General features: G+C 34.7%; 1 protein-coding gene and 1 non-coding gene across 2 annotated transcripts; one reads left to right on the top strand and one right to left on the bottom strand.

Annotated features, from left to right (window-relative positions):
• The first annotated feature begins 10559 nt into the window (after positions 1-10559).
• On the top strand, positions 10560-12417 carry LOC111905570 (parthenolide synthase). Its single transcript, XM_023901261.3, has 2 exons — positions 10560-11540; positions 11622-12417. The coding sequence occupies exons 1-2, from the start codon at positions 10611-10613 to the stop codon at positions 12240-12242; spliced, it is 1551 nt and encodes a 516-aa protein (XP_023757029.1). The 5' UTR covers positions 10560-10610; the 3' UTR covers positions 12243-12417.
• An 11619-nt stretch (positions 12418-24036) lies between these two features.
• On the bottom strand, positions 24037-24139 carry LOC111905606 (U6 spliceosomal RNA). The gene has a single exon (XR_002854951.2). It is a non-coding gene; the product is annotated as a U6 spliceosomal RNA (small nuclear RNA).
• Positions 24140-25928: the final 1789 nt, after the last annotated feature.

Here is a 25928-nt window from a genome sequence, read left to right as displayed (position 1 = left end):
CTCTAAAGCTCAAAGACACAACAATAGAAGCTAAGGGTAAAGATTTAGGGTTTAGGAGGTTTGGAGGCTAGTAAAGAGGCCAGCCCTAGGGACTTAAGGATTCTATATAGGGTGCAACACCCTAAAATTAGGGTTTCTTAATCTCCACATACTCTAAGTGTAATCCTCGTACGCCCAGCATACGAGGCCTCACACCTGCCATCACTTCCCTCTTTAGTACGCTAAGCGTACCATGTGGTATGCCTCGCGTACTAGCTGCTCAGCTAGTACGCTAAGCGTACCATGTGGTACGCCTTGAGTACTACTCCAAGGACCAATTTGCAATAAAATAAATATAAAGGGGATACAAGAACATACCAAAAATCCAAGCGTTACAATTCTACACCACTGGAATCAAACTTCATCTTTGAAGTCCACTGCCCCAAATATCTTCGGGTAGTGCTCCCTCATCTCATCTTCCATCTCCCAAGTCCACTCTAAACCCTTTCGGTGCTACCATTGCACCTTCACCAACTCTACAAGCTTGTTCCTCATCGTTCTCGTCTTTCGATCTAGAATTGCCACCGGTCTCTCAATATAATTCAGGCGATCATCCACTTGAATATACTCCAATCGTACCACTATGGAATCATCCACTAAGCACTTTTGCAGCTAAGAGATATGGAACGTGCTATAAATACTACTTAGATCATTTGGAAGATCCAAACGATAAGCAACCCGACCCACCCAAGCCAACACCATGAAATGACCAATATACCAGGGGCGCAGCTTGCCCCGCTTCCTAAACCGGATGACACCTTTCCAAGGTGACACTTTCAAGAGAACCATATATCCCTCCTGGAACTCTAAGTGTGACTGGCGTCTGTCGACATAACTCTTCTGCCGATTCTGAGTTGTCTGGAGCCTACTCCGAACCCGCTGAATCAGCTAAGTGGTCTTGAGTACCACTTCGATACTCCCCATAAACCGTTGACCAACCTCGCCCTAACAAATCAGGGTCCTACACTTCCTCCCTTAGAGCATCTCGAAAGTAGGTCGATCAATGCTTGCATGATAACTGTTGTTATACAAAAATTATGCTAACGGAAGATACGTTTCCTAACTCCTACTGAAATCCAGAACACATGCCCACAACAAATTCTATAGGGTCTGAATAGTCTGCTCACTCTGACCGTCACTCTGCAGATTGAATGTTGTGCTGAAGTGGAGACAAGTGCCTAACTCATCATGAAACCTCTTCCAAAACCTAGAAGTAAACTAGAAATCTCTGTCGGAAACCACTGATATTGGCACTCCATGACGTGCCACAACCTCCCTAATATAAATCTCAGCCAACTTCTCTACATAAATACTCTCCTAAATCGGGATGAAATGCGTACTCTTGATCAAACAATCCATTATGAACCAAATCGAATCCACTACGCGCGTAGTCTGTGGTAGCTTCGTTATGAAATCCATGGTAATATCTTCCTATTTCCTTACGATAATCTCCAACAGCTACATCTTGCCTTGAGGTCGCTGATGTTCAACCTTGACTTTCTTGCAAGTCAAGCACCGCTCCACACACTAGGCCACATCCTGCTTCATATAGGGCCACCAATAATCAGGACGAAGATCCCTATACATCTTCGTCGCCCCGGGATGCAGAGTCAACAATCCATGGCCCTAATATGGAACTCAAACCCGCTGATGCAAAGTCACCAATCCACGATTATCATAATCGAAGGAAGCCACCTTACCCACGATATGCTCACTTTTTCAGTGCTCTTACTTCATAGCCTCAACCTGAGCCTCACGAGTCCACTCCAACAACGGAGTAATCACGATCATCCTTAAAATTATGTATCTAATCAGAGTCGTGATCTCCCTGAGGTTGAGAGCATCTGCCACCACATTGGGCTTCCCCGGGTGATAAAGGATCTCACAATCATAATCCTTCACCACATCCAAGCACCGGTGTTGCCTCATATTCTGATTTGGCTGATCCATGAAATACATCAAGCTCTTATGATCTGTGTAAATAGTATAGCGGGCCCGATAGAGGTAATGCCGCCAAATCTTAAGGGTGAAAACCATAGCCCCCAACTCCAAATCATGCGTCGGATAATTCGCCTCATGAGGCTTCAGCTGCCTTGAAGCATAAACGATCATGCGACCCATATGCATCAACACTACCCCTAATCCTGTGATCGATACATTACAATATACCACAAAATCCTCAACACCCTCGGACAAGGTCAAACTCAGCGCCTCACATAATTGTTGTCTCAAGGTCTCAAAAGTTGTCTCTTGCTCAGGCCCCCAGCAAAAATATAACTATCTTCTTTTTCAGTCGGGTTAGAGAAACAACTATATTAGAGAAATCCTAGATGAATCTCTGATAATAACCCGCCAAACCAAGAAAACTCTGAATCTCAGATGGAGACCTCGGAACCTCCCACTGCATCATGACCTTAATCTTGGCCGGATCAACCAGAATACCATTCTGGTTAACAAGGTGCCTCAGACACTGCACCTCGCACAACCAAAACTCATACTTGGAGAACTTTGGAAAAGTCTCTACCTCCTCAAAGTCTCCAGCACTTCCCTCAAGTGGTCCTCGTGCTACTCCTGAGTCTTGGAATAAACCAAGATATCATCAATGAGCACAATCATAGACCGATCCAGCATTAGTCTGCACACGCAGTTCATGAGATCCATGAAAGCGACATGAGCAATAGTGAGCCTAAAATGCATCACCACGAAATCGTAATGACCATAACGAGTCTGAAAAGCTGTCTTCTGCACATCCTCATCCCTAAACCTCATTTAATGATAACCCGAGATCAAATCAATCTTGGAGAACCAAGATGCACCCTAAAGGTAGTAAACGAGAACATCAATCCTCGGGAGTGGATAACGGTTCTTCACCGTTACCTTATTCAGCTTACTGTAGTTAATGCATATATGAAGAGACCCATCCTTCTTCACAAACAAGATCGGTGATCCCTAAGGCGAGCTGCTCCATCAAATGAATCCCTTGTCTAACAGCTCCTGCAGTTGTGTAGACAACTCTTGCATCTCTGGAGGAGCCAGCCAATATGGTGCTTTGGTTATCAAAGCCGCACCAGCAACCAGATCAATCATGAACTCAACCTGCCTCTCCGGAGGCAACCTAGGAAAATCCACCGAAAACACATCCGGGTAATCCCGCACAATCGACACATCATCCACGGTCTCCTTACCCTTATCTCGGGTATCCATAACATCGGAGACATAACCGAAACAACCTTGCTGGAAATAGCGTCTGACCCTCGTTATCGAACACAAAATCAGCCCATGTTGAGATCCCTCCCCGTGAATCACTAAATCTCCCCCACTTAGGGTCCAAAACCGAACTAATTGCTGCTCACAGTCGATCGTTGCCCTATTAGGGCTCAACCAATCAATACCCACAATAACCTTCTTCCCACGTAGAGGAATGGGAACCAAATCAACTGTATATTGCTTGTTGAATAATTGAAGAGTACAACCCCGATGAACCCTTGCAACCCGAACAAAACTATCATTAGCAATCTCGACATCTAATGGACAATACTGCATACCTAGAGCTCTAGAAAACCTCTTGCTAAGCGCGAGCGATACAAAAGATTGGGTAGCCCCCGAATCAAACAATACCAATGCAGAAATACCGTTCACAAGGAACGATGCTAAAATAAAACACATAAATATAAGAAACGGTTCAATATAAATAAAGAGACAAGGAGAAGATACATACCTATCACCACATCTGGTGCTGCACTAGCCTCCTCGGCTGTCAACTGAAAGGCCCTGCTCTTCACCACAGGTGCATCTACCTGACCCTGGAGGCTGTTTGTAATCTGAAGAGTTGCAGGAGCGTGTGCTTACACATGTCCTACTACAGCCAAACTCGGACAATGGGCCTTCTTGTGGTCCCTCTGATTGCAATAAAAGCAAATCATATCAGATACTAGGGTGGTGGTGGTGGTAGCAGTGCAATCTCTGTTAGTATGGCCAGTCTGGCCATACTTGAAGCAGCCATAACCACCCACCCTGCATGTTCCCTCGTGCACCTTGTTTCACTCGCCACAGCGGCTACGACCCTAATGGCCTCTCTATCTAGAATCAAATACCTTGGGCCTCTTTCCCGAACCCTCAGCACTCGGCACAAAATCTTGCTTCCTCTTCTTCTCCATATCTAGATCAATCTCCCTCTCCCTAGCTCACACTATCATATCCTCCAACGTGTTGCTGTTGGATAGACTCAAAAATAGCCGAATATTTCTCCTTAACATCTCATTATACCGAGTCTTCTTCATCTCCTCATCCGCCACATATTGCGGAACCAAAAGTTCACTCTCCCAAAACATCGCGGTGAGCTCAACCACCGTCTCAATAGTCCGGAGGAGATCCTGAAACTCTCGCGCCAACTGCTGCACCTCAATCACAGGTGCGAACTCAACCCTGAACCTGGTAATAAAGTCATCCCAGGTCATCGAATCAACTGCCTCATCACCTACTACACCCTGATCTCCTCCTATTAATCTTGTGCCCTATCCTTTAGAAGACAGGAGGCAAGTCTGACCTTTTCCCCCTCGGGGAAACTGATGGTGCGGAAGGCGTTAGCAACATCTGCTAACCATCTCCTGTTCGCTATCGGGACCTTCGCCTCGTGAAAATTCGGAGCTCCACATGTCTGGAACTCCCTGAAGGTCAAAGAGTGCGCCCCATAGAATGCCAACATCTCAGAACGAAAGGCGATCAACCGCTCATCCAAACTCTCTAGAATGCCCTCCTTGACCGTAACAAAGATCATAGGAGTCTACTCAAGAATGCAATGTGTAATCTTAATCGAGATGAACTCCCTAGTCTGATCATCTAGCTTCCCCGCTCCAGAACCTGAGCCTGAAGCCTCTCTAGCACCAAAATTGCCAACAGGCCTGCCTCGCAATGTCACCATACTGAAAATAGACCATATAAACCATCAGAATAAGCATAGAATACATCTAAGGATCATAATCTCTACAACCTTCTTGGTTTTATCGCATCCCTCCTTGACTCGAGTACAGATCCTCTGCTACTAGTAGTACGGGCCCATAATACCTTCCACATCTATCTGTACTTTCCTCATGGATTTCCTTGAATCTGCCAAGTCACCCTATATCCATACGAATAACCCTCAACAAAATAAGGCTCCCAACACTAGATCTCATCCTAGGTTTTCCTAGGGCAAACTCCATACCACTCTTCGCCATCTGTTGCAAAAGGAACTCCCACTAACTTCCTCTAACTAGCTCACTAATGCAATTACATATCACTAAAACCATATAATTCTTCGAATGAAAGGTCTCACACGACAACGGTTGGACTCAGACAAGAGTTGCGCAATAGAGTTAAAACCTAACCTTCTAAAATTATTTAGTTCCCATAATATGTAACTTAGCATATTCACTTACTAGTTAGTTGAAGCTAATAAGAACTTCTAAAAGAACAAAGCAAGCAACATTCAAGCATCAAGTAACCAGAACCAAGCATCAACTAATCAGACCATCCTATCACTGACTGATCAGTAATAACATGCAAGTCTACAGGCTCATACAAAAGACATACAAATGCATCTCTCTTAGCATTCTATCATGCAAAAACTGAGCAGATCCTTAGCCCTAACTAGCATGTGATTCACAAATTCACAAATCAAATAATATCATATAACATGTATGAGTATTTTGGGAAAACTTACTTGAGCTCGGCTAATTACATGCACACACCCTTTCTTGTCTTAGAAAAATTCTTTTCTTAAAAATGCATTTCTTTTTGCAAAATCTTTAACAAAATCCCCAGTTTGAGTTCAGACACACCCGAGAGTATGTTCAAATCCCTCAAACGAAGGCTCTGATATCAACTTCTAACGTCCAAAAAATAAGATCCGAAAATTTCATTTTAACTTTAAGAAAATTGTTATCCAAATACATCATCATAAAAATCCAGATAACCAAATGTATCGATCAACATATCATATCAGAGTAAATCAAGAAAATGTGGAACGAGGTGGTGTGTGTTCCCTTCAATGAACTCGAGCACTTCCCTTTGTAACTGGAAGTACCTGAAACATAAATGGAAAACTATAAGCACAAAACGTAGTAAGTTCCCCAACATACCACATATCATACATAATAAACATAGAATGGGCCCCGTCCGTTATTGGGCCCCGCCCGACATCGGGCCCGACTCGATATATAGATCGGATCCCGCCCCGCATACATATAAACACATAGCATATAAACACATACACATGCAATAATCATATAGATACAAGCATAAAAATGGTCATTGGGCCCTGCTCGGTAAGCATACAAATACATAACACATGTAAGAGTCACGTAGACATCTAGCACCCTAACATATCAAAATCATGGACCGGCATTGGTGCCTTCTAAACGCTAAGCACAATTATGAAACTCAGCTCGAACTTCTGAATCACACGAATAAATCTCTGGCTGCTGGCCGACTAATCCCCGAGCTATCAACACCAAATAACAATTAATATTTAGATTCCAATAGTCCAAAGTAAGTAAAAAGACCATTTTACGCATTACCTAGTTTGGTCCAAGACTAAGGCCCAAACATACAATCCAAAAAGGCCCAATACCAAAATAATCATCTAAGGCCAATCATGGCTCAATTTTCCAAATTGGGCCCAACCCCTTTCATGGGTCTTTCCTCAAGGTCCAAAAATATTCCTAGACCAAAACACTTGAAATCAGATGGCCCAACAAAGCACTAAACATCTAAGCCCAAAAGAATGGCCCAAACAGAAGCCCCGACCAATTAAGTACGCGGGGCGTACTCAGCTATACGCTAAGCGTACACGCTTTAGGGCTTGTACGCTGCACATATAGGCTTGTACATACAGTGTACTCCTCCATTCAGTCAACTTCCATTTTCAACTCCTAATCTATTTAGACTTCATTCCAAAACTCAGATCTGACTTCCTTAAGATGGATTATCACGTAAAGTTGCTAACTTTACGCGCATGTATGGCTTAATGGAGCTATTGAGCTTAAAAAGGACTTAATAGGTGACTTAATGCATGCATGAGACCATAAACATCTTAAATCTTGCACCTTTAAGCTTAAGAATCTCATAATATACCCAGATCTAAAAGAATAAGCCCCTCAAACTACATAAACCATCAAACCAACCCAAAAGGGACCAAAAGAATAAAAAATCATGAAATGCAGAGATCTAAGCAAGGAGAAGACAATGTACAAACTTGATACCTCAAAAGATTTGCAAAATGAGTGAGGATTTTGGATCTTTAAACTTCCCACAAAGTAATGCACCTTCAATCTTCTTCAACTCCTTCAAAATGAGAAAAATAAGGGCAGCATTCTTCTCAAAAGCTCAAAGACACAACAATAGAGGCTAAGGGTCAAGATTAGAGTTTAGGAGGTTTGGAGGCTAGTAAAGAGGCCGGTCCTAGGGACTTAAGTACTTTATATAGGGTGCAACACCCTAAAATTAGGGCTTCTTAATCTCCACATACGCTAAGCGTAATCCTCATATGCCCAGCGTACGAGGCCTCGCACCCGCGATCACTTCCCTACTTAGTACGCTAAGTGTACAATGTGGTATGCCTCGCATACTAGCTTCTCAGCTAGTACGCTAAGCATACCATGTGGTATGCCTCGCGTACTACTCCAAGGACCAATTTTCGATAAAATAAATATAAAGGAGTTAAAAGAACATACCAAAAATCCAAGTATTACAAATCCATTTGCTCTTGCACATACGTGAAAGAGAAGAAGGGACGCCTTTCCAACCACTGAATATAAGGCGTCCCCCTTAAACCCTCCATCGCTCATCAATCCTTGATAATATTTTCCATCGCTTCTAAAACCCTTATTGTCATTTCCCTCGTTAAGAAAACCGGTGTCGTGCTCAGGGGTACCTCTAATGTCAACAATGTTGTTACCCTCACTCAAGAAGACAACAATATGTATCTCTTCCCCTATCCAACATTAAACAACCCGTTTGATTTAGTTAATTTATGTAATTTGTACTTCGAATTATCTAATTGTGTTTTTTGTTTGATTACATTATCTAATTGTATTCCTTTCTTCTTTTTTGAACATTTGTCACTTTGCCGTTCTTCTCAATTTTTGTTTAAGTATAAAGGTAGATATCAAAGTTGTATACTCTAACGAGCTCTAGCTAAACCCAGGACATCAATTTGTTTTTTAAAATTTTGAATTTCATATGTGTCCATAGATTTTGTGGGGTTTGTGTGTGTGTGTGTTTATGTTTTATCGAGTTAACTAAATCTGATTGTTTCTTCATCACACTCCATTATTGTTGTAATATTTTCTCTTGTGTTCCTTTACATTTATTTTTTTTTGGAAATTTACCCTAATGGCGGATGATTACTATTCTTTTTATTTTCATTATTTCAGTTGAAGTTTATGTTTAGATTTTTATATATTGATCTGTATGTTTCTTGTTACTAGATTAGAGGAAAAGGGGCTAAAGTGCAAAAGGAGTCTAAGCTCACAAGGTCCACTGAGTATAGCGACTAGCGTTTGAGATTTCTAAACAAGGATGTTCACAGGAAGTTAGTAAATTAGGTGTTAATTGATTCTTATTCTTGTCCGTTAAATGTTATTAAAGTTACAGAACATAAATGGATATTGAATGCCAAGAAACTGTTAAAAAATTCTTATTCATATAAGAAGATGTAAAAGCAACTAGAATCATTCTATCAAAATGAATTATTCTACTACAACCGTTCTATCATAAAGTTTATTATGTTTTTCTTTATGGGTTTTAGCTTTGAAAAGGTTGTCACTGATGTGGAAACGAAAGCCATGTTAACGAAATGTTGGAAAGCAAACCAAGTCAATTAAATGTTGGAAATCAATTTTATCATTCACATACATAATGTCAATATGTGAGAAGAAGTAGCAACAATATTCTGAAATCAATTAGCAACATATTCTGTCATAATTGATTAACAATAATATTCTATTAGAATGTATAAATGTTTTACTTAGATTTCAATGTTTTTATTATTATTATTGCTTTTATTTTTTAAGAAAAAATATAACTGTTAACTATTATTAGTCGTATTTTTTCAGAATAAATGTATTTGTGTTCATAGTTGTATTCTTTAAGAATGAATGTAATTATTGATTTTATTACTTTTGATAACATGAGAATAATTTTTTTTTCAAGATAACCATAAATCATTCTGTTAGAATGTTCGAATTATTATAAAAAAAACAGATTTTAAAGTTAAAAGAATTAAGCATTCCATAAAATTCGCAATTTCCATAAAAAATTTGGGTCCCTTTAAAAGATGGGCCCTGGACGATCGCCCCTATCTCCCACCCTCTGGGACCGGCTTGTATACATTGTTAAAACACAATAACATTTCTCTCTCTCTCTCTCTCTCTCTCTCTCTATATATATATATATATATATATATATATATATATATATATATATATATATATAATTCAAAATTATATGGTCTAATAATATTAATATTATATTGCTTAAGCATATTAAATAATATTTATATAACATAAAATTAGTAGAGATATATACTTAGTGAATAGGAGCGAATATCGCGCGATAGACCATATACTTTAATCAACTCTCGAATCTTATACTTTGACTACACGTATATATAAGAAATTAAATCAAAGAAGAAAAAAAAAATGATAGTACACGTTTTAAAACTCAGACTGTTAAATAATCAAGTTGACTTTACTCTAAAGTTCATTTATGCAATAAGTTATTAAGAAAATGTATGGACGCAAGCTTACTACTTAGACCATCTCCAATGCATTGAACTCATATGAGTTTAATGGATTGACACATATACATTCCACTCACTATATAATTTTATTCATTAAACTCTACACTCCATTAAACTCTATACAATTTAATGGATTGTCATATCATTTATCATTTTCTTTTTATTTATTGTTATTTAAAAAAATTAATTAGCATGAAATTAAAAATTAAAAACTACAATTAAAATTAACATTAATTTAAAATAAAAAATAAAAAATTATATATATATATATATATATATATATATATATATATATATATATATATATATATGTGTGTGTGTGTGTGTTTGAGAGAGAGAGAGGAGAGAGGAGAGAGAATATAGAGTTCAATGGGCATTGAACTCTCCATTCCATTCAATCCTAGTCATTTTTCTACAATGGGGATTTTGGGTTTAATGAGATTAAACTCCCCATTAAACCTACCATTGAACTCCCATTGGAGATGACCTTACTAGTTACCAACATATTCATCAGATAATTTTGAGGTGATTCTATTTTTTAACTACTCCATTCGTTATTGTAAACCATTTAAACCTTAAATCTAAAATACAATAAATATTTAGGGGTGAATATTTTGTAAAAAAAATATTACAAAATTACAAAATAAGTATATATCTAGTAATGGGGATGTGATAGGACGTACTTTTATGTTCATGGTAGGTATATACATCCAAGCGTGAAGCCTCACTATAAATGAAGGTACATAAACTTGGAATACGGAAATCAAACCACCTCAAAAGTTCTAGTCACATGGAGATCTTTTCTATCTTCCCTTCATGGCTTCTCCCAACACTACTTTTCCTCTCCATGTTCTGCATCTTTCTCTATACTCTTAAATCTAATAAGTCGTCCATGGTTGCCCCTAAGCTTCCACCAAACCCTCCAAAGCTTCCATTTATTGGGAACATGCATCAACTACTAGGCCAACCTCGTCATCTAGCCTTTTGGAAACTTTCCCAAGAATATGGCCCAATTATGCTACTCAAAATTGGTTCAAAACCTTGCGTTATAATCTCTTCTTCTGCCATGGCCAAACAAGTCCTTAAAGATCAAGATCACATACTGTGTTCTCGTCCAATAAACAAGACCACCAAGCAACTAACATACAACTATGTGGACACTGCCTTCACACCTTACAGCAATCACTGGAGGAAGATGCGCAAGGTTTTGGTATCTGAATTCCTGGGCCCCAATAGAGCTAGACTCTCTAACCATGTGTTGTTAACCGAGGTGGAGATCATGCTTCGGTCTGTGTCGTTACATCCATCAAACAATGCGATAAACTTAAACGAGTTGTTTTTTGCATTAGTAAAGGCGGTGACTTTTAAGGTGGCGCTTGGCTTGAACTACAGAGAACAACCACTGAAAGGTCCTTCGTTCGAAATGATACTTGATGAAGTCTTGGAGTTAATGAATCCCTCCTTCGGTGATTTTTTTCCATGGTTAGGTAAAATAATTGATCAAATTAGTGGAAGGAATCATAAGCTAGGAAAAGTTTGTCGCAATCTTGATGCCTACATCCAGTCGCACGTTGATGACCATGATCACAAGATTCATATTAATGGCCAAGTTGACGATGATGACAAGGATTTTCTTCATACCTTGCTTGAGTTGTCTTCGATGGATAATGCTTCTGATGATGATCGGTTGACTAAAACAGAAATCAAATCTCTTATAGTGGTATACATACATATCATGCATATTTTTAATATTTTTATGGAGTGCAATTGTTTATATAACTAATGTGAAATACGTTTTCAGAACATCTTTACTGGAGGAATTGATACAACCGTTGCAACGATGGTTTGGGCAATGTCCGAGATCATTAGAAGTCCGAGAGTGATGCAAAAGTTGCAAAGCGAAATCCGAAATTGCGCAGGGAGAAAACAAAAGCTAGATGAAATGGATGTCTCAAAAATGACCTACTTGAAGATGGTGGTGAAAGAGACACTAAGATTGCATCCTCCAGCCGCATTGTTGCTCCCACATGAAAGCTTAAGCCATTGCCAAATAGGTGGTTATGACGTGCTTCCAGATACGATGGTTTTAATTAATGGGTGGGTAATAGGAAGAGATCCAAACAAATGGGGGGAGAATGCGGCTGAGTTCTACCCAGAAAGGTTTGAGAATCTTGAGGTGGATTTCAGAGGGGGGAATTATGAGATGGTTCCCTTCGGAGGGGGAAGAAGAACTTGCCCAGCGGTGAAAACAGCTCCAGCGACTGTTGAGTTCACCATCGCAAACCTTTTGTATTGGTATGATTGGAAAATTCCTGGTGGAGTGAAGAACGAAGACTTGGATATGCTGGAGGAGGGTTCTCTGGTTCTCCATAGGAAATTACCACTTTGCCTTATACCCATTAAACATAACTGGGAAGAGTAGCATCACTTCCTTCTACCAACGTTGTTCCAATCAGAAATCTAGAACTTATATTTTTCTTGACTCTTTTAATTCGACACTGATATTGTACGTTACATGTAATTCGTGTACATGGTCAGTGATGTAGTACACGTGGCTTTTCTTGGTCTAAATAAAAATTGATGTGGTAATGTGTAAATATGAGATGTATTTCTTTTAGGCTAATTATTAGACTAATGAAACAGTTCGAAAGAATATCAAAGAAACCTTTGAAATGTATTTCGTATAAAGAACAGAAAACCAAATCATTATTTACGAAGTAATAGACTCGTTGTTTTAACCAACCACTAAGAACTTAAGCAGGAACAACAATCTGAAAGATTTTAGAAGAAACGAAGAGGCTACAAGAATAGAGTCAAAATGTCTATGTTCGACAAGCTCTCTTACAATATGCGGTAAATGGCTAACCAACAAAAAAAATGAGTAGAGATAATGGTACTCCGGATAGAGGACCAAATCAAGAACATAAAATAGTCAAAGAGATTTTTTTTTACTAATTTAATGGCTACTATGAAAGATTTGATATATAAGGAGAATAAATTTGGCATTATGCCGAATTATTGAAAAACTGAAAATGACATTAGAATCCTCAAAATAAGATCGTAAATAAAAGAATGAAATTCAAAAGATAATTAAAACACATATTTTGTCATTAAACTAAAATAAAAATAAAAAAGGAAATTTCACAAAAATATAGAGAAACTATAATTTGGAGGCCTAAATGGTGGAATTTGGGGATCAAACATTGGCTTAGCTGTTTGTTAAGAGCTTTGGTGTAACACTTGTTATAATATTTATAAAAGGTATTATTGTATAAGAATTGACAATAGTAAGTGGAAGAAAGTGATAGATTACTCGAGGCGATTTCGTAGATATAAAAATCGTTGAAAACGGAGATATGAGAAAGTTAAGGTTGTTTGAAGTTGAAAATAAAGTATGTTACTATTATGAGAAAGTCAACGAAAGTCAAAGTTAAACGGTCAATTGCGGCACAATTTTCACAATGGCGTGAAATAGAGCGAGTCAACCAGACAAATGGTGATCATACATAACAAGTGGCAACGATTTCAATCTTGTAGAAGGATGGACGAAATTATGAACCCGTAGGAGGGTTTATATAGGTGACTAAGAGAAATATGATAAGACAAGTTTCCTTAGATAATCATTATCCCTTTTCTTTGCTCCTTAAGGACTCCTAGGCTTCCTTAATGCCCAAGGAAACCCCTAAAACCATCTAGACTCCTCCTCCTCCTCCTCCTCCTCCTCCTCCTCCTCCTCCTCCTCCTATGGAGGTTGTAGAATTGGTCAATGTCCAACTTTTGAGTAATGTCACATTTAGTCCTTCCACTTTTAATTAATCCCAAAATTAATTTATGCTTAATTCTTAATTAAATAATGCGATTTCTAATTAATATATTATTCTCATAATATATTAATAAATTATTTATTTTGATTTCTAATTAATTTATTAATCATCTAATAAATTAGTAAATCAGTCTCTCTCTCCAAATAACATTCTAGTCCATTACTAGGTTTAGGGGCAACCTAAAAGAAACTTTGCTAATAATTCAAAATTATGGTAATTTAGTTATTGACTTAGACACTTAATCCAATAGTTTCCCACTTGGACAATTCTAAAACTAAATTACTAATATAACTTCTAAATTAAATAGCAAATGGTGCTTTCTAAAGCAACTATGGAACTCTGATAAGATCAAATATTTGTCCTTTAGATAAGTGATTAAATATTCATCCGTTCTTTTAGATATCATATGGACATGAGACATGGATCAAAATCAATCTCATTATCCAAAATTTCACTTCCCAATTTCTCAATTTATGACGACTGAATTCAAATTACTAATTGAACACATCAATTCCAGTTGTATTATGGTTTAAAAAAGGAGTCCCTCTCCTCATTTAGTATTTATTATAGCCATGGAAAGTTTGCATTTTGCCGTCAAGGATACAAATGATGTTGCTTTCTGTTGAGGAGCTGAGATTAGAAATGATTTGATGATATCTCATTTTTTATATGTTGATGATGTTTTCGTTGCTTGGAGAGTGGTCTTGAAAAATATATCTAACCTTGTGATTGTGTTGAATTGCTTTTATTTGTTCTCTGAATTGAGGTTGAATCTCCAAAAATCAAATCTTTACGGTTTTGGTGTGGATTTTAGTCGGTTGAGCAAACGAGAACTATTATAGGTTGTAAACAAGATAAACTTCCATTTGTTTATTTAGGCATACCTGTAAACTTAAATATGTCTAGACAGCCGAGCTGGGTTTCGGTTATTCAAATGCTCAAGGCTAAGATGTCTATTTGGTAGGTGAACATGTTACCCATTGGTAGTAGGTCTATGCTTTTGACCTCAGTTTAGGGTTCTCCCAAAGTTTTTTTAAAGTTGAGAATCGTAAATATCTACTGGGAGTATAACTGATAATTTTGTGGGGATGCAATTTAAAAGAATGTAAAAATCAATGGGTGAAATGGGATATCATACCAACTTCGTTAAAAAAAAGAGGCATCGGTGTTGGTAGTTTGGATGCTATTTACCATACTCTACTTAAAAAAATGGTGATACGGGTATGTTAAAGTAAACGATGCTCTTCGGGTGAATGTTATAAAAGCTGATGAATTTCCACTAGGTGGCAACCATGGGCAAGAGGTATGGGGAAGAATCCTCAAGCTTTAGATACCATGAATGAGAAAGGGTTAATTTTCCATGAAAACACCAAGAGAAAGGTGGGAAATGTCGACTAAACTTTATTTTGGAAAAATGTTTAGTTGGGCAATACCATTTGTGGTTCTTGATTTTTGACGTTACACAACCTATGATAAAATTGTCTAATTTCATATGGTAGCTATGATAACATGCGAGTGTGGATTTGGAGATGTATTATGAGACAAGGTGTTGAAGATTATCAATCTTTAACCCTTAAAATATTACTTGGTGAGTTCTAATTCTCGGATCAAAGCGATGCTTTTCTATAGAACTTGGATAGTTGTATGCACTTTGTCAGATAATATGGTTCCGAAATTTATTGATGATGCATTACTTCCGGATGATGCATATCTTCGGGTGAATTTGACTTTCTAATGGGCTCCCAACTACTACTAATAGTCTAATATTGATAGTAGAGGGATTGGTGTGTCATCAGTTTTATGCCCGCTTTGTTTGGAGTCTACAAGACTTTTTAGTCGTTTGTTTGTGAAGTGTGAGATTGCGGATAGAACATGGAATAGAACTGGCCGTTTACTTGATGTTCTGATATTGACTATGGACATTATTGTTGCCATGTTCCCATAGGTAGACTCCTTGCGACTTTCACAGATGCGGAAGAAGGTGCTTCATGTTAGTATGTTAAAAACTTGGGGGTCTTATGGTTTTACGAAATTCCATTGTTTTAGAAAGAGAAAAATATAAGGAACAAGGATGTTTTTGTGTCCATTATGGATAACGCGTTTGATCGGTGTTCTAGTAGGAGTCGGAAAAATATCATTAATTTCAGCGATTGGCTTATAAATAGCCCTTTGAATTGTACTTTGACGTAATGGTTTCATTCGAGCATCTTGCTAGACTGTTAGTTGTGGTTTTTTATTCATAAAAGCTTTTAGTCGTTCAAAAGAAATTCAAACGAAGCAAAATATATTTGAAGATAATTTTATCATATTTGATAATAGAAGATAATACTATAAATTTGATAGTTTTCACTCAAATAAGAAGCAACATAGATAATGACAAAAAAATGTGTGAGGATTAAGTAATTGATAAACAAAATAAAAATACAAAGATAAAAATAAATAAATAAATAAAATAAATAAAAACTAAAGAAATTATTTATAAATACTGAATGAGTATAAAAAATAAAAGTTTTGATTTTGAAACAAAAAAATATTAAAAAACTAAATGTATACAAAATAAAAAATATATTATCGTATTAAGTCATTTTTCTAGCTAATTTATGGTAACGGTCATAAAGACTTAATGTATACAATTTAACAAGTTGAAAGGGTAAATATGAACGAAAAAATAACTCAATGACAAAATATCTACAAATCAGAAAATATATTACCCTTTTAAGACATTATCCCTAAAAACAAACACAAAAAAACACATACAAAAAAATTTAACCATATGTAAATTGCTTTATAAATATTAAAATTTTGGTTTCTAAAGAGCTTCAATTAATTTTTGCTGACTTTCGAAAACTCGTGGGGCCTCATTTTGATATAGCAATCCTAAATCCAAATAGTATATTGGCGTGCAAGTTCCCGTCCAAAAATAGTATTAGCATGTGAGTTGATTTCGTTTTCACGTGGTACATGCACAAAGAAAAATGCATTCTATAATATTATATTATGTAGATCGGATTTAATAGCTAATATCTTCTTATACAACTTATTATCTATGTTATTAAATGAACTTTTATATATATATATATATATATATATATATATATATATATATATATATATATATATATATATATATATATATATATATATATATATATATATATATATATATATATATATATATATATATGAGGGTTCAATTGAGAAATAAAAAATGTTGAGAATGGAAGAATCATTCTCAGCCAATCATTTATTTTTGATGCAAAAGCCTCCAACATACCGGCGGAAATGAGAAAGGAATGCACATATATTTCTAACAAAACATGTTTCCTTAAACTATGCTAAACATTACCTTAATATATACAAAAACATAGTTTTTTCGTTTTTTTTTAATTTTTAAAAAACTATTTTTATCGAACAATTATTTTTAATATACCAAAATTCATGATTTTTTATTCTCTACAAATAGACATCCATATTGATATAGTTTAAAGATAAAATAAAAAAATTATTTTTTTATATTTTCAGCTATCGTTATTCATAAGTGAATAAAAATGAATCAGGTTTTTACTACAGTATATTCGTTATTCACTTATGAATAAAAACTATGATTAATTTTTTTTACAATTTAAGTATCATTCATATATGAATATAGCATATACTAAACATAGTATATTCATATTTAAATATTAGACGATGTATTCACTTGTGAATATTACATAGTATATTCACTTGTGAATGCTAGATGGTATATTCACTTATGAATATTAGATGATATTTTCATATGTGAGTATTATATAGTATTACATGGTATATCACATGAGAATAGTACATAGTATATTCACTTGTGAATATTAGATCGTATATTCACTTATGAATAATAGTTGGTATATTCATATGTGAATATTGTACAGTATATTCATATATGAATATTACAAGGTGTTTTCAAAAATATATATAATTTTTATATGTTATTCACATATGAATAACATACAGACTTGCATATAGTATTACATTGTATATCACATGAGAATAGTACATAGTATATTCACTTGTGAATATTAGATCATATATTCACTTATTAATAATAGTTGGTATATTCATATGTGAATATTGCACAGTATATTCATATCTGAATATTACAAGGTGTTTTCAGAAATATATATAATTTTTATATGTTATTCACATATGAATAACATACAGACATGCATAGTTTTGTGTTTTAATAATCACATATTGATTCAGGTGAGAAAACATATTCATATATGAATATAACGTGGTAATTTAGTTTATGCATTTCATCAAACAGTTGGAGTGCATACAAGTTAACTTTTTTGAAAATGTGATAAATATGATATTTTAACTATTTAAATCTTACAAAATAGTAGATTGGTAGAGAAATATATGAAAATTTTCAAACAAAAAATGATTTGATCTTTTTCTAACCTTAATTTCGATGTTTTATTTGATGATTGATGTTGAATGAATGATATGAATTGAATTTTTTGTTGATTATCGATGATGTTGATCTAATGATGCTGGAAGTATAATTAATCATAGATGTTGAAGATATGCTCGTATTCAAGCAGAATTGAAGGTTGGATTGAAAGAGCAAAAAACGAATTTTTGTTGTCAACTGTTGAATGTTGTTGATAAATGTGTTATTAATGAAGATCGATGATTGATTAACACAGGATGACATTGATCGATGATTTAATTGAAGAAATCTGGATTGTTGAAGGTTAGAGGAGAAATTTAGATGATAACGATCGATTAGAATGAATTTCAACTGTTATCTAATTCTCTACACGTACGTATTTGTGATTGAAGGCTATTATATCATATTTACAAGTTTGTCACCGTGTCTTTTTATGCTTAAATTAAATGGGTGGCTGAAAATGATTCCCCTATTCTCAACCTTTTTTATTTTCTCAATTGAACCCACACACACACACACACACACTCACACACACACACACACACACACACACACACATATATATATATATATATATATATATATATATATATACAGGGGACAGTTCAAATAAAAACAGTAAATAGTGTGAGAACGTAAAAACACTTTCTTATGCTATTATTCTGCAATGAATTTTGTATCGACAAATATATGTCATTATTCAGCAAAGAATAAATGAAAAGACAAAGGTTAAATTTAAAATTAGAATTTACTACCAAAATGCACATACATAAGTTTATAATAGAATAATAACATTGTAAGGAATATATGACTAATCGAAAGTTAATATTTATATTAGAATTATTTCAACAATACACCTATACAAAATTCATTACAGAATAATAACATAAACATAGTGTTTTTACATTCTCACACTATTTACTGTTTTTATTTGAACTTACTTATATATATATATATATATATATATATATATATATATATATATATATATATATATATATATATATATATATATATATATATATTGAAATTTTAATATAAAAAATACTAACTTTTTATACTAATCAATATCTTTTTTAACCTCACGTAAAACCATCTGTGATACCCACCACTAATCATTTTAGTGGTGGATTCTACATCATCACCACACACAACCACTAAAATGTTGGTATACCCACCACTATAACTCTCTTATTTTTTTATTTTTAAATTATATATATATATATATATATATATATATATATATATATATATATATATATATATATATATATATATATATATATATATATATTATTGTAAAGAGAGAAAGAAATGTATTGGACGTTGACTTCCGTTGTTTACACCACAATCCACCGCGACAACTAGCCACCACTAAGTAGTGGGGTGATGTGCACTATAGTGGTTAGTGGTCACGTAAACCACGAATTGGCTCATCCTTGGTATACCAAATGGCCTAATCTGTTACGACACTAGGTCGTAGTGGTGGGCGCTCTTAAAGGCCATAGGGGGCGTAGCCTACCCAGTTTTGAGGTTGCTAATTTCTTATATGTATTTACGTACATAGTTTACTTACAAAAAATCATTAACATAACTAACTGGCCTTGTTTATGAGCTTACTATAATTATTTTCTTAACTTATAAAAAATTCATTTTAGGTGACTGGAGAAAGAATCAACTAAATATTCTGCAAATCACTGAAAAAATCAAAACGAACCTTTATTTGTTAGGAAACCAAATCAATAAAAAAAATTACTCTCAAACTCTATAAAAACAAATAATCTTAATATAATTTACAACTTTTCTAATTTTAAGTTTATAAAAACAGTAAACCAAAAATACTTCTTCCAAGAGCTGGAAAAAGATATCCCAAAGTTACCTATTGCCGCCGTCGAAAGAAGAAATCTCAAATCTGACCGGAAACTGCAGCAAGTTGTTCGCCTCCTCACGCCGGTCACCGGACTACTTGCCTCTAATCTCAAATATGTTGGTCGCTGCCTTTTTCCTCTCATGTTTCCTCACCGCCGACGCAACAACGAAGCTAGATGTATTCCCTCAATATTTCTCTCTCTTTACTTCCTTCATACTTATAAATAAGGCTTTGGGGAGTGGTTACACCCTACCCACCGAAAAAGTGATGCTACATGTGTGTCACGTCAGCTTCACCACCAACCCACTAAACATTGGAAATGGTCACCACTCCACAAATTCTTTTTTTATTTTTATAACATTAAATTAAATAATAATAAAAAAACAAACCGTAACTTAAATAAAAACCATAATTTAAATAAAAGCCAAAATTTAAATAAAAAACACACATTACATTAAAATAAAAAACGCATTACATTAATATAAAAAAGAGAAATTAAATATCCTCTTACATGTTATTCCTACTCATCCTCCTACCATATCAAATGTTGACATGTGTCACATTTAATGACACATTTAATGAAATTAATACTAATCTAATCCACTTGTCATCATTTGATATGGTAGAAAGATGTGTAAGAATAAAATGTAGGAGGATATTTATTTTCTCTATAAAAAAACATAAATTAAAATCCTAAAATTCTTTAAAAAAAACATAAAAAAATAAAAATCCTAAATTACTTAAAACCATAAATATTATAACCTAAATTTCATATTTGTCCCGGACTAGTCGTTGAATTTTAAGAAATGTCGCAAGATTTTCTGGGTCGATATCTGATTGGAGCTTTGTGTTTATGATTTGAAGATCGGTAAGAGCTATTTTTTGCCGACGAGCTTCCTCCATTGATTTGTATTTTTTTTTCTAGAAAAAACTAAAACTTTATCTATGGATGTCGCAAGCTCGTCTTCGCTAGTTGTCAGTACTTTTCCGCTTGAAGATGCTCCATTTCTCGCTTTGTCCCTTCCTGGTGGTCGACGAAGTAGGACGTCCGATGGGCCCTCCCCCTCGTTGGCGGCGAAGTCATCGTTGAGGTCGAGTCCAAAACTCACGTCCAACTCGGACGTTCTTGCCCTTTTGTTGGAACCGATGGTAGATCCCGAATGCGCCATTTCCAAATATAAAACCCATTTTGGACTGTTACGGCAAACTTCCCATGCTTTTTGGTGGCCGAACGGTTTACCATTGCTGGTAATTTTGTATTCGTAGGCTACAGATGCTAAAATGTTGAAATCATTGCTACCTATTCTACGAATGTTTATAAGCTTGTCAAATATCCCATTGAATTTAGCGCAAGCCGCTTGTAAATCACGTCATTTTGTGCCGATCGATTCGTACGTCCGCTCCGTTTTCTTTCCTAATAATGCATAGAAATGATCTAAGATACGACACCAAAAAATTGACCCGTTTGCGAGTTGCCGACATCCCCATCTTGCAATATGAAAATCCAAGCTCTCGCTAAGCTTCCTCCTCGACTTCGTTCCATGTGGTAGTTCTTTTTTTTTTCTTGGATCTTTTGTTTTTTTTTTGCCTTCAACGAGTTGTTGCTGTGTTTCTTGGATCCGTCGTCGTCGTCGTCATTTCAAAATTTATAGGTTGAGATTGACATAATAAGACTTGAGATGGTTGAAATTGTTGAGGTATAAAAGAAGGTTGTTGGAATTTTTGAGAATATTATTAAAATTGTTGAGAATGTTATTAAAATTGTTGAGAATGTTGCTGTTGAAAGGCTTGAAATTGGGGTTGATTGAATTGTTGTAGTTGTTGTTAATAGAAGTTTGGGGGTATGAAGTGTTGAATAGAGGTTATTATTGAATTAGGGAAGTTAACAATTGCATGTAGCTAATATTTTCATTTGGAGTGTTTGGGGTGTTTTGATTTGAATCCATATATATATATATATATATATATATATATATATATATATATATATATATATATATATATATATATATATATATATATATATATATATGAGAGAGAGAGAGAGAGAGATAAGTGTTTTTTTGTAGATGGTAATAAAATGTAGAGAATGTTTTTTGAAGTATAAATTGTAAATAGAATAGTAGGTAATTTATAGGTGAAGTTGAATTTGTTTAAATTTAAAAAAAAAATAATAATTGTTTAAACGGTCAAAAGACCGTTGCCCACCAAAATCCAGCCGTTGCCAAAAGAAAGTTTCTTATTCGTCATCTCGTCCCGTCTCCGGAGCCACATCACGCGCACCCCGCCAGACTTGAGGGCGGTGTTCATGTGTGGGGAGGCGCACCAGCTCGGCCCAAGATGCGTGAAAATTCCTCCATACGGGTTAACCCTAGATTGTTTATACCTTGAAAACTGTGAACATATCACACAAAAGATATTATAACGTAGACTTTTAGTCCAGAAGCTCCCGCAAATAACTACTACTATTACTTTATTGCAAAGAAACTTCTATTTCTAGCTTATTATTACTAGCTAGTTAGTATAGTTAAAATTTTGTGAAGAAATCATTAGCAGCTTAGTATAGTTAGAAATTTATAATAAAAGCATATTTATTAAATTTGTTTATATGTTTTTGTTTTAAAAGAATTTGATATAGGCCATGTAGACACTAAAGTAATTATTAAGATATGTTAATATAACTACTAATGTATCAGGAAAGTGTGTAAAACTACAAGACAAGCAAAAAATAATAAAGAAATCATTAGTATGGTTAGAAATTAGTATTAAAAACTATATCTATTGAACTTGTTTATGTATTTTTGTTTTGAAAATTTTATTTCGACCCTCTAGTAATAGCTCCTTTACACTTGCCTGGTATATATTTACCAACAAACACACGTATATGTGTAGTGGCAGCTGGTAGTTCCACAAGATCCCCATAAATTTTGATTAGGAAGTGTTTAAAAAATTAGGATTTTTTTAAAGTAAAGAGGTGCAAAGTAGTTAATTGTTTAGCCCATTACTCATTTAAAAATTAGCCCATGTGTATGATGAAGACCATTATTTGGTAAATGAAGAAGAGGCCGACCTTTCTATGGTCGACAATACGCACGCACGCAAAGAGGGTATAAAGAAAGAAATTGAATCAGATATTGCCGGCTTTTTCCATTGCGGGCGCTCTCTCTCTCTCCATATTAGTGCCAGATAATGACTTGCGAGGGTAATAAGGTTTTCAATTTGTCCGTATTAGGTCACTAAGGTTTTTTTTGTGCGTATTAAACCAATATGGTTGTTATTACCGTTTAGAAATAATCATTTTACAGGTTTTAACGGGTAAAAAGGACTATTTCTAAACGATAATAACAACCATATTGGTCTAATACGCACATAAAAACCTTAGTGACCTAATACGGACAAACTGGAAACTTTATTACCCTCCTAAGTCATTAACCCTAATTATTTAGAAAACATGCTTACTAATCAATGTGACTGATTTGTTTAACTGAAAATAGTTGCTTCCATTTAAACTTATCCCACAACCCTTCCAGAACTTCTAAGTCCAGAAACTCATATGATTGATGATCTTCATTACATAAATATGCAACATTTTATCAATAACTTCTTTTTTGTCATTTAAATGTTTACATGAACACATCCATATGTACAAAAACAAAATCTCACTTTGATACCTCCCATCAATGTCTACATTTGATAACGAATGGAAATGTAAAACCAACAGGGACTTGCAGATGATGCCTATTATCAATTATTTTATAAAAAACAAAACCACAACATGAACTAAGAAATTGAAGTTGCAAAATTAATCAAAATCAGCACATAAACAAACACATACAGACTATATACAACACATAAACGGAAGTTTATAAAACATGAAACTTAATGACAGGAAAAGTAAAAAACTTAAAGGAGACTTTATAGAAAGAAAGATCACTCTTACTTGCCACAAATGGTTGAAGACATCAACAAGAAGATCAATCTGACCATAGAATCCACATGTTGTCTGATTATGACTTCAGTAGATGAACTACTGAAACGTAAGAATTGCAATTGAACTCTATTAGCATTTGAAAAGGGAATTAGTGTTAAAAAAAATTTGGACCATTTCTTGATTTGTGTGTGTCATCCTTGCGCAGGGGCCATGCTAATCTTCTCTGTATCGTTCCAATTTTATCGGATGTCCCCAAAGGGATGACTATAGATGAAGAGCTTCGCCATATAGAGGAGTAGCAGGTTATATGGGACGACGCGAGTTCTAAACGAAGTAGTTTACTGTTGATGGTCATATATTCTCAATGTCTTTAAAATTAGGGTTAATGACTTAGGAGGGTAATAAGGTTTTAAGTTTGTCTGTATTAGGCCACTAAGGTTTTTTTGTGCGTATTAGACCAATATGGTTGTTATTACCGTTTAGAAATTGTCCTTTTTACCCGTTAAAACCGGTAAAATGACTATTTCTAAACGGTAATAACAACCATATTGGTCTAATACGCATAAAAAAACCTTAGTGACCTAATACGGACAAGCTGGAAACCTTATTACCCTCCCAAGTCATTATCCCTATCAGCGCCTACGATAGTTTCGTGCTACCCTTTAAATTTCGGTCGGTAGGACAAATATTTTTATAATTTCTTTTTTATATTATAGTGCTACCCTTGAAAAAAAAATTATACTAGCCTTATAAAAATTGGATAGTTTGTGACTTATAAACCCAAACTTAAAATAGTTTGCTTTATAGTAGTGTAGGGGTGTCGAACAGGTAAAATTTTCGGGTTTTGAGTAGAACGGGTCGGGTAGAACGGGTATTTCCTTAAGAAAATAATACCCGATACCCGACCAATATTGTAATTCGGGTTTTCGGGTTTGAGGTTGGGTCAGGTAATTATCGGGTATACTTGAAAATCTCTTAAATGACAATTATTGATAAATTATTTTTATTTTTACATGTTGGTCGGTTTAATAAAGAATTTGGTAGGAAAATACTTCATACAATTAACAAGTACATATATAATAACAATACAAATCATTATAATATGTTATGTACTATTTTAATTCAATTCCAAATTTTGATAAAAAAACCATGAATATGATTAGCATGGAATAATAGGTCTAAACATAACAAAAAAAAATCTAAACACAACCCAACTAAACAATAAAAGTCTAAACATAATAAAAGAGTAAAATTCATAAGTCATAACCCAACTCCAAACATAAAAGTCTAAACATAACAAAAAGAGTAAAATTCATAAGTCATAACCCAACTCAAAACATAAAATTCTGAAACATAACAAAAAAAAGTCTTGCATCTTCAAGTTGCCATATTCATTTCTCTTTGCAAGTTTGCGTCGACTGTTGAGCCGTCGTTCATAAGAAGAAACGAAGGCTATTGTTTTATTTGAAGTATTCGTACGTGACTGCATTGTATATTTGGTATTATTTAAAAAACGAATTCGGGTATTCGGGTATACCCGAAAATAAATATTCATACCTAAAACCCGACCTATATTATTATCGGGTTAACCTATTACCCGAATGTTTATACTCGTTACCCGTTCTACCCGAATTTGGAACGGGTCGGGTGGGTAGAACGGGTTTCGGGTTTTTTCGACAGGCTTATAGTAGTGAAATATTTTTAGGTAGTCCAATAATTTCAACACCAATGCTCAAATACTTTATTGAAACAAGACAAAACAATAAAAATGGTCATTTACTAAATAATTTTGAATTTTTTGAATCGGTGGTCTTTTTTAATTAGTTTCATTATATATTTAGTGTTTTGACTATTGAAATGACTGTAATATCCTTGTATATTTATTTTTATTTTTATTTTTTAAATTTAATACCTATTTATTTATTTTAATAATTAAAAAAGTAAGAGTGCTCTCTCTCTCTCTCTCTCTCTCTCTCCCCGCCCCTTTTGTTCTTGTTCTTGAAAATGCTTAATCTAGTTCATATAAAGATACATGAAAAAAAACATATGAA

This window comes from Lactuca sativa, chromosome 9 (assembly GCF_002870075.4).
Source record: "Lactuca sativa cultivar Salinas chromosome 9, Lsat_Salinas_v11, whole genome shotgun sequence".
Taxonomy (NCBI): Eukaryota; Viridiplantae; Streptophyta; class Magnoliopsida; order Asterales; family Asteraceae; genus Lactuca; species Lactuca sativa.
This window is presented reverse-complemented; position numbering and strand designations above follow the sequence as displayed.

What these genes read in the sequence shown, in the direction of transcription:
- LOC111905570 (XM_023901261.3), top strand. Translation starts at nt 10,611, where the DNA reads ATGGAGATCTTTTCTATCTTCCCTTCATGGCTTCTCCCAACACTACTT. An exon ending in AAATCAAATCTCTTATAGTG is followed by an intron (nt 11,541 to 11,621) that starts GTATACATACAT and finishes ATACGTTTTCAG; the next exon opens with AACATCTTTACTGGAGGAAT.